The sequence below is a fragment of the Crocodylus porosus genome, unplaced genomic scaffold, assembly GCF_001723895.1.
Source record: "Crocodylus porosus isolate Cpor-Errol unplaced genomic scaffold, CroPor_comp1, whole genome shotgun sequence".
Classification (NCBI taxonomy): domain Eukaryota; kingdom Metazoa; phylum Chordata; order Crocodylia; family Crocodylidae; genus Crocodylus; species Crocodylus porosus.
Window position 1 is genome coordinate 108,964,636 of NW_017728906.1, and position 10,969 is coordinate 108,975,604.

Sequence of the window (10,969 nt, forward strand, 5' to 3'; positions counted from 1 at the left end):
ATTGTCAAGGTTTTGAATAAATATGAATACAATGATACATTCATATAAAACAAACTCAGATTCGATTTCAGTAACATTTACAACTCAAACTTATGTTTACTAAGATTTTACTGTATTTTTATGGGAAATCCGAGTTGTTTTAAAAAGCAAGACAGTACTATAGTTGCTAAAGTAGTCCTCATGGTAGGCTTCCAATACCTGCATACAGTGTTAATGCCAGTGGAATTTTCAACCAGAATAAGAGGACCAGAAAAATATTGTTTGACATGCATCACTGTTAAGATGCCACCTGGTAAACATTACCCTGTATACATAAAATTATGCTTTACCATGCAGATTAGCAGAATTGGGGCTTTAGGTGCCATCTGGACGCTCACTAAACATGTATGGGCATAACCATACAACAGCAGTTAAAGAATCATTTCATGTTGTATATAAATGTTGCACTAGTGGGTATCACGATGATGTCATAGCATAATTAGTCTTTATTTTGGTGACATTTTAGAAAGGAACTACGTTAGAAAAAAAACCAACATATTTTTACTTGAATCCTGTTTTATAGGGAGAATCCTAAACCGTTTCTCTAAAGATATTGGCCATCTGGATGATTTGCTTCCGTTAACATTTTTGGACTTCATGCAGGTAATACAGTCACTACTTTTATGAAGAGTATTATATTGCATTAGGAGTTTATATTCTGTTGACATATAAAACTGAATAAATATATCTTTCAAATAACTAGCTGAGTTTAATGAAAGTGCTTACTTGAGAAAGGAGGGTGTGGTCAAGATTTACTGTGTAAATAAAAAGCTAACATGAGTAATAACTGACAGGTAGGAGTGGCTATACAAAGCTTGCTATTATGTCAAGATTTCAGTTCATAGTAGCTACATGCTTGGTAAATTGCTCCTGATTTGCCTCCAAGCAATCTGGCAAGCCTTTTGCTGTTATGAGAAATATGTCCACAGTAAAGAAACAATCAACTCAGTTGAAAAGATCGCACAGATTAACCTAATTATGTGTGTACTTCCACAAAGAATCAAATGTTTACCACACCATTTTTGGATTCAAACAGGTGTGGCTATTTACAAAGAAAAGATTAGTGTAATAGGGTGAAAATAATAGTCTTAATAAGAACAAGAGGGAGAAGTTACTGCTTATATCAAAATGGACAAAGCAGAGCAGATTTTGGTAATGAAGAAAAGGGTAATTCTTCTAGCATTAAAGTGATTCTGTTTTACTGGGGGCCCTCATGGTCATTCCTTTTCATGAAATACTGTAGAAAGCAAAAAGTTTCTACAAACAAACACATTATATTATTGCCTTTAATATTTTGAATTTAGTATCATAAAAATTAGACATGGAAAAGATGTATTGGGTCATCTGTAGGTTCACCACTACCAATTCAAGAATGTATTCTATAGTACATTTACTGGGCATTTTATTTTCTCTGTTTATAGGACACTTTATGAAGATTTCACCTGTGTGTTTAATTTTTTTCCCTTTACATTCATTAAAAGAAAATAAATAATCTTTTAAAGTATTAATACTCAAACTTTGCTGAAAAACTAATTTAGGCTATTATTAGTCAAAACATGCTTTAACACGATATCTTTTTATTCTACTGCATACATAGCTTAAGGGTGATGGAGCTTCCTGTCCTGTTTTTCAAAACGCACTACAGTAGATCATTTGGGAGAGGAAAAAAGAAGGAATGTGTTTGTTTATGTCCTTGGAGAAGTTCCATTAGTTTAAATACTTTGTGTTTGCTGATATTTTCTTGATTCTAGTTGTCAAAATTTTGAATTTTACAGGTTTCTAAAAATACATGAAGAATCTATATTTTGGCTATATATTTCCATCAGTTTTATATGGATTTAGATATGTATTTCTTCAGAGTTATTAACTGTTCTTCATTGGACAGAAAATCTGACTTCATTTCAGCTGGTTTAAGGCAATGCTTTTGCATGCTTTTATGCTACAACATGTCTGCCTACTCACTGGCTTCCTTTATTCTACTTAGTACTTACTGCCTACTCAGTGGCCTCCTGGGCATACTGTGCTTATTGCTACCCCTGCTGTGCACAGGGCTGGCTAAGTTCAGGCAGAGTGGACTATTAGACAGTGTGGCTCTATTTTTACTGCTGTTTCTGAGACTCGATTGGCTCCACTTATTAGCAAGCATTTCTCTTCTCCTTCCTCTGCCATACCTCTAACTCTCTACTCCACTTTGCTCAATTCCCAAGGGTTGCTGCAAAAGCTGATACTGTTCCCAGCACATCAAAGAGAAGAGTAGTTTGTGGGTAGAGGGGTAGAACTGGGAGAACAATTGGGGAGAAAAGAAAGTAGAGATGGTGTGAAGTTTAGTGTGGGAAGGGAACAGAGGGAAACAGTTGTTGGGCATTTTTTTTATATTGTGTCTGACAGGGTTGAGTATCCTGTGTTGTCACTCAAGTCGGGAGATGGACCCATGCCCTATTGTGCAGTGCTGGAGGTTGTTAGGCACAGGTCTTTCCAACTAGTGGGGGTAATGTATTACATTCGTCTTCAAGCAGCCACAACCGTTGTTAGTAGGAACCCAGATGCTGTAGTCTAATAGAGGCAATGCCAGTGGCTTGCACATGTACCAAAACCAAACTGATCTGAGATGAAAGAGTAAAGCATTTCATAATGCGAATATAATATTCTTTTAACCACTATCAAGTTTTTTATCCATATTGTGAAACCTGTGATTTAGAAAGGTTTCCCATCCAAAGCTTAATGTTCATGAGTGCTTAATCTCTTTCAAATAGGTCATTTGAATAAATTATGGCACATATTCTCAAGTTTGCCTTGCAAGTGAAAAACAGGTTTCTGAAATTGTACAGTAATAGAAACCATAAGGAGCTTGTTAAAATAGAATATATATGCATATCCAATCTATTACAATGACATTTTTTTCAACACTTAAATATTTCTGTTGGGCATAAAAAGAAGCGTTGTTAGTTAGAACTTCACTATAGGGTTTTTTGCATTTAACTTTTTTTGTCTCAGAGCATGAGGGGAAAAATGTTTCCTCTTCAGCATAGTCTTCTTTGGTAAAACTTTCTACTCTAGACTATCAGCTGGGCTGATTAATCAGTGCATCTTGGATACAATACCAACAGTATATGACATTATTTATTTCTAAGGAAGCATCAATTTGTAGGAAGGATGACTGTTATCAATTATGATAAAGATCTTTTGTCACTTGTTTTGTTTGCAGGTGTCTTTTATAAGACTTCCCATAATCCTTTCAGGAAGAAATATTTTCTCCTCTTTAAAAACAGTATTAGCTAAATATAAAAGCTCTGATCCCTACCATTGTTGTTGATTCTTTGAGGGACATTTCCCAACATTCATTGTTTAAATGGTTGTCAGGAGGAATCAAGTGAAACTTAATAAACAATGCAGTAACTGGTTCATCTTACTTTGTGTGCAGAAGCTTTTCTTGAGAGGATTTGCATTGAAGAATTTGTCTTTTTTTCTGAGTTATCGTAAGGGTCATTTTGAAACATTCCAGACTGTTACTATATTAGCAAGTGGCTGTTTCATTCCTGTGCAAATAAACCAAATGTGGCTGGGCACTCGAGTACTACAAGGATGAACATAATAGAAATACATAGCAATAAATAAATAAATCCAGTGGCTTCAGGGATTTTGTAACATTGGTAATTGCTAACAGTCTCATAAAATCATATTATAATCACAGGGCTAAAATTATTCTGAGTATGATTAATCTAATAAAACTAGTATTTTAAAACAACTTACATTATCTTTTCTGCATTTTTTATGGTTTTATTTTTAAAGTGAATGGAAATGTGTTATATATATTTTTAGGGTTGGCAAAACAAAAGTGGAACGGGCACATGAGAAGCACAAAAATGCATCTTTTTGTGTTTAGGCTGTAGTACAGATAATGTTTTGCTAAACCGTCAGTCTGAAATTGCATCCAAAGTAGTACTTTACTCTCAGACATATGAGAGTTAAAGAGCAGGAGTTCCAGGTAAGTTCTGCTTTCCTTGTTTTGCCAAAATTCAGCATGCAGGTCTTCACCAGAGAAGATTTTATCTTTTACAATATGAGGAAACTATTTTCTTGTGCTGCTCTATAAATGTTTAATGGGATATGAAACGGATCTTATTAGTGCCCATGACTAACTATTGGAATTATATCTTCCATCAGCATATGAAAAAATCTTTTCTTTTTTTTTTTTTGAGAAAACATTTTAAGATTCTGTCCTCCTATACAGATACAAGTTGGGTCTCTATGTGCAAAGTTTGATTGTGATAGTTAACTAAATGTGCTGGAGCCTGATTCAAAGCCCATTATAGTCAATGGGAGTCTTTTAATTGTCTTTAGTAGATTCTGGAGCTGGCCATTAATGTTAAAGACTGTTTCTACAGAAAGGTAAATAGGTCTGGGTCCTTAAGCCTGGGATGGACTCTGTAGGGATGGAGTTCTAGGCCAGCTTTTCTCTGTTGAAAGATAACAGGTACCATGTTTACTGTTTTTGCCATTCATCATTTATGTTTACATTTTAATGCTATATTTATATATTTAGGTAATTTTTAAAACAATCCCTAAAATAACTATGTTAATGCAAATATTTGAAAAACAAAATTATATTAGCAGTGTTTTGACAAAATCTTGCATATTTTTATCATAGCTGTGTTCCTCTCACTCTTCATTCTTCTTTTTCCTATGGTGGATTACATTAATTTGAATCTGGTTTCAACTGTTGTAAGCTCTTCAGGGCAGGGACCATGGACAAGATGTTTCAAAGCACATTAATGACTTTCAATAGGATTTAAGCATCAGTGTCACATAGTTGCTTCTTTTTCATCCCTCATCTAGTTATATATTTGTGCTGTGTCTGGCATGATGAGATGTTAGTCGTGACTTTGTTCTTGAGATACTACTAGATTATATAAAGAATATATAAATTATCACCAGGGATCCTGGCTTTCTCTGATTTTAAAAAAATCCCCAATTTTCAGATTTAAAAAAGGAACCTAAAATCCACATTTTTCCACGATTAAAATGAAACACCACTTATTTATATAAATGAGAGAGAGAGAGAGTGGTGTTTCATTTTGATCATGAAAAAATGTGGATTTTAGGTTACTTTTTGTAATCTGAAAATTTGGGATTTTTTTTCAGACAGAACCAGGTTCCCTGATTATCACAAATGTTCTTCCTTTAGCTAACAGATCTGTGTGGTTGACCATGAAAAAGGTGGAATTTTTAAAGGGGCTTGGGAGAGTTAGGTGGCCAACCCCTTTGAAAGTGAATGGGATTTAGGCACTTTTGGGTGCCTATGCATGTGCAGTGAGGTAACTGCAGCACGTCGGAACAGACTTGATTAATCGAAAGTAATTACCATGCTTCAGTAGGCTTCAGTGTCATATGTATCAGCATCCCCAAGCTGGAAAATGGCAGTGGGGTCCTTTAAACTAAAGTTCATTCAAGCAACTTTAGTTAAAATGCCCCCACCATCATTTTCAGCATGGGGACTCTGATACACGTGATGTTCCAGGTGATTTAATTAGAGAGGTTCTTAGAGCCGCTGTAATTAAAGCACTCCCCACCACAACTCCCAGAGCACTTGTATAGATGCCCTTTAGGTTTCTCTAGAAATTCCAGACAATTTTCCTTAATGTCTGAGCCAACAGAGTATCCTAACTCTGCCTAAGCACTGCTGGGTCACAAGCTTCTCTCCAGGTAGAGTGGGTTGAGGGACTTGAACCTTCAGTTTAGATATGGTGTGGTTAAAATGTCCATTTGTGTCCAGCATAAACTAATATATTGACTTTATTCATTGAAGAAAAAAATCTTTTGCAGAATAGTATAACATTTAGTGTTTCAGAAGACCATCTATGGTATAAACTCATATCAAATAACTTTGTATTTTAAATATCCCTGATTTTTATAAGTGGCCACTGACTTTTGATGCCTAAATCTTTGACTATCCATTTTGAAGCACTTCAGGAACTTATTCCTACATGTTACAGTCTTCAAATAGACTTGAAGGACTTAGCATCCTTGAAATTAACTTTGAGGTATTTCAGGTTGGCTACCTAATATTAGTTGCACTTGACATTTTTGGCTAATATGACCATCACCATAAAATTAACTCATTTTTCCATCTCTTCTGGTTTCCTATTTTGTCCTGTTTTTATATCACCTTTCTCTTATTTTATCCTAATTATTGTGGATCCTTTGTTGCTTTTACAGTTACAAGGTGGAACTTTTCTACAACAAATGAAACTAGCAAATATAAAAAGTTCATATAAAATGACTTATTTTGGCTTTTCCCTCCCCATTGTTGGACTGAAAGAAAAAAATCAAGACATGTTTTGTTTCTGGAGAACATTGTGAACATGTGAGCTATCTGCAGCTGCCCTTGGAAAAGGGCAGTGATTTATTGAGGAAAACTGAATTGCAAAACCTCTTTCCTCCCCAAAATCAACAGCTTGACTGAGTTTAAATAACTGACTTTTCATATCTTTTCATTACACACAAAGACCTAATCCTGAGACTACTTGAGCCACCAATGAAGGCTGTGGCTGAGACCACCACTGAATGTGTCATTCCCTTCTCACCACACACAAAACACATTGACTGCAGCTTTATGAAGTGAAAATGCTGAAGAAAAGGAAAATGTGAAGGAGGTGTCCGCAGTCATTTCTTTTAAAAAAAATAGCTCCTGCATCTGGATATTAAGAACAAAAAGTGCCTAAGACTGGAATAATAGCTTGGGTCACTCGCTTTCATAAGTGCAAAAGAGTGGAACTGCCTTTGCTTGTTTCAGTACCACTGACCCTTGCATTTTATTGTGTGGAGATGTCAGGGAAAGTGTGTAGAAGGAATTCCAGCATCTTTTAGCCTAACAATGACTTTTGTCATTTTACGATTTCAATGTTTTTGGAGTTTTTTTCAGGTTAGTCAGGTTTTGTATGTGTTTGTGTATGAGATAATATTAAGAGATACTTGTGTTAACTATTTAAAGAATAGTTTTTATTGCCTGCAAAAAATGATGTTTAAATATGTCATGAGAGGGGGAGGTATTAAATATCAGTCTGTCCCTTTTTTTTGTATAGCAGATGGTAGAAACCTCCATCTTGAAATACCTTTCTCTGTTGACTTTTCTAGCTTTTCTAGTCTCTGATTTTTTTATAGGTGCTACTGAAGTCCAAAGATTTTGTGATTGTCATGTTTGGTAGGAGGTTTAGCTAAGGGAGTATAATGAACATTGACATGTTGGCATTTAACTCTTGGCACTTGTTGAACCTTTCCTCTTCATAGCTGTAATGTTCCAATTTCTCTTTCCCAACATGCATGCTGCAGCACATCATTTAATATACAAGAAAGGGCTAACTAAGAGAAATGTGAATGTATTTATTTTTAATTTGGCGCTACTTTTAGTTTCGAATTATGGAGAAATTGATACGCCCATTACAAAGAAGGCAGTTACTTATTCTGTACTCAGTATTTTGTCTGCGTTTTCAGTGTTGAATTAGAATGACTATTTATACTGATGTCAGAAAAAAAGAGAGAAGGGGATTCAGATGGGTTTCTGTCTGGAAAACCAAAATGATACAGGTATGAGATTTGAATTGGTTTGTCTAGCTAATGCAACCCTTCATTTGACCTCTTATTTATTTATTTATTTTTGAGTGCTCCAGTTTTTAAATCTCTGCTGGTCATCATCAACTCAAAATGTCTACTGAGGAGTAATATATGCCAAACCTATAGCTAACATCCACTTTCCTTTATTTCTTTTTTTTTAAAAACAACGTCTTGCACTTGATCTGAATGAGAGGGTCTTCCATATTGAAGATAAAGTATCCAAGGCTGAGTAGTCTCCAATTCACCCATTTTATATATGCTATATATCCTCAGGATTTTTCATGCTGATGAAGCCCTATTATTATAATATCAAACATTTAAAAAGTAAAGTAGAAGGGGAGAAAAATGTGTGTCAGTCTTTCAATAGCAAGGCCAAGGCAAATAGACTCTTGGAAAAGATCTGGGCAAGGACAAGCAGTAGCATAAGAAAATGCATGTGAAAATATAACAAACACAGATACCAATTTCAATATTTTTGGGCTTCTCTTGTTTTACAGTGGTTCTATTTGTATAAAATATAAAGTACCTCCTAATTTTACTACTGTGGAAATAAAAGTCTATGTACATGTATATGTTCCTCTTCAGTTAATTTGCTATTACCTTTTGCCTCTGCTTTCACCCCTTTTTTCTTTTTCTTTTACCTTAGTGTGATGCTTATTTTACAAGACCTTCTTATTGTAACATGGTTATTCTTCCCATTTTTTCAATGAATTGGGGAAAATGTATGTTTGGAATTTACTACTAAGTTCATAGAAACAAGCTCTGCATAAAGGATTAGGTTGGTTCTGTTGTTCTCCAAATTGCTGTTGAATTACTATTTTCCTTTCCAGTTTACTTTGCGTGAGACATTCACCTGGTACAGTTGAATATCAATTGAAGTCCATTCATTTGCACCAATTACACCGCAGCTGAGGATCTAACCTGTTGAGCACACTAGTTTTTAGAGATCTTTCAAGAGGCATTTTCTTGAATTAAATCTTCTTAAAACTAAACAGTGGGTTCTGACATTTGCCAGTATGAAAGGCAGCAAAGAGATGCTAAAATGAAAATACTTTCTCCAGTTTATTTTTGGTCTTTTGTTAAATACAAAATTTAAGTTGGTACCATTTTGGAACCCTTATTTATGTAACTTCTAAAGCAGTTTTCATAACTATTCACATTTGTAGCATAGCCTGATTATTTAGAAAGAGACATATCAAGGTCATTAACATTTCTAACACTTCACAGCAAATAGAAATCTTTTAATTCTTCTGTCAGTCACAGAGTGTAACAATCCTGTTCCAAATGGTGATAAGTACAAATCTTCTACATTGCCTTAAACTATTGATATACTATAGATATGACTTGTGTGCTTACAAACAAAGTAGGATTTCACTCTTTGGCAAAAGGACTGTAGATTTCTCTTTTGATTCATAGAAAAAAAAAAACTTAGAGCATAATTTGAATTACTAAAATATGTTTACTGGTGTGGGTGTTGGATAATGATGCATATTTATGCCCCAAATGCAAATCTAGGGACAAATTATCTTTTAAAAAAATAAAGAAAGAGAAAAGATGGTATTTCATACAAATATGCTGCTAGGGTTATGTATGCATCTCATGCATATATAAGATTTTTTCTTCCTTTTTTCATGAGATCTGAAACTGATACAGTGCTGGATGAGGGAACACTGCAGAAAACTAAGGAGCGTACTGAGGAGTCCAAGGAGAGTTTGTCCTTTTTGGATACAAAAATAATAGCTGCAGTATGGATCAGTTTAGTACTGAAGAAAATGCAGCCTTTCTGTGCGCATCCAGATGAGTATGCACATCCTGTATGTGGTGCTGCAGACTTGTCTGTGGCACAGCACATGCTGCATGTCCCGGTGTTCCCTGTGTTGCTAATTTGCAGCTCTGGGAGTGGGGTGTTGACATTGGGAGATCCCAGTGTTGAAAAAACCATGCTAGAAAAAACTGGGGTGGTGCATCTGGTGGCAGTGTATCTTGCCCAAAACCGGAGCCTGGCTGGCCAGAGCCACTCTTTGGCTGCTGGCCAGGCTCCCTGCTACTGGATTGCTGCTGCTGGAGCCCTGGGCAGCCCCCAGGATCCCAGGTAAGGCTGCTGGGGTTAACCTAGGTGCTGGCCTCAGCCTCCCCTACCCCACCCAGGGCAACTTGTCAACAGAGATGTGGGCTTTCTGGAAAATTTTGAATTGGAAAATTTTCCAGAAAAAATGCCCAATGCCCTAAATAGAGCGTGATCTGAGTTAGTATGTTTATGTGGCTTATATTTAGTAAACAAAACTAAAAAAGTACCCCATGTTAATTTTATGTCCCAATAGCCACAAGTATTTGAACTGAAATATTTGATTAGGAAAAAAAATAAATACAGCACACTTAATGTGGTTTAAATGTTATATTCAAACAAATTCAAAACTTTATGTGGAAAGAAATTATTTTTATTGAAATACTTGTAAAAATGTAAAGACAATGCACAGTAACGTGTACTTCCCTTACATTGTTTGTTTAAATTTTAAGGAAAAAAAAGAAGACACTGAAAATTGTTGACACACTAATTTTAGCACATTGAAAGGACTGTGCGTGATACACTATTCATCTACTTCAACAGAGTTTAACTCTCTTCCACCTGAGGTTATTGCAGCACCTCCAGTTTCACTGTCACTATCTGTAGAATCACTTGCACTAATTATTAGTTCCATTCCAGAATCAGATTGAGGCAAGTTTGATTCAGAACTACTTGAACCATGTTCTCTTTCTCTAAGTATGGTTTTACCAATGAGTCTATGGGCAAAGGCAACCTATCATCATGCTGCATCTTGTTCACTAATTGTGCTTCTGACTGATTCTCCAGAAGCAAGAGATTTTGCATTCATTTGTTAGTCTGTTTCTCTTTTTTGTCTTGATTGAGTTAAAAGCCCTTCCAGTTCCATTCACAAGAAGCTGCTGTTGGTGAAATGCTTAGGATTCTTAGAGCAATCCTGGACAACATTCGGGTGTTACAGTATCCCTTCCACCATGTGAGTGGAGACATATTCTTTGCTGCCTGCCAAATGATGTCCTTGCTCCAAAGTTTTTCTTTTGCACGGTACTTGGCAATGTCTGTCATCACGGCTATTTCATCGATGTTGGGGATATTCTTACCTACTCCCATAATTGTATTGAGAGCAGTAGATAATTTATCTTTTGATAAATGTTGTCATCCATATTGAGGATCTAAAAGGTTTGCTGCCAGATGAACTGGTGGGCGTGTCCACACGAACACGCACGTGTCTCTTGCCCCGCCTCAAACCTGTTTGAGGTGAGGCAACAGGCATGTGTG

At 35.7% G+C, this 10,969-nt stretch overlaps 1 protein-coding gene across 4 annotated transcripts in view; it reads left to right on the top strand.

The window, feature by feature from the left end:
- ABCC4 (ATP binding cassette subfamily C member 4) overlaps positions 1-10,969 on the top strand; it is a 251,125-nt gene that overhangs the window by 151,423 nt on the left and 88,733 nt on the right. For all 4 annotated transcript variants that reach the window (XM_019529749.1, XM_019529748.1, XM_019529750.1 and 1 more), the window contains one exon: positions 563-642. In XM_019529749.1, the coding sequence (XP_019385294.1) occupies positions 563-642 (80 nt within the window). The remainder of the gene's footprint in view (positions 1-562; positions 643-10,969) is intronic.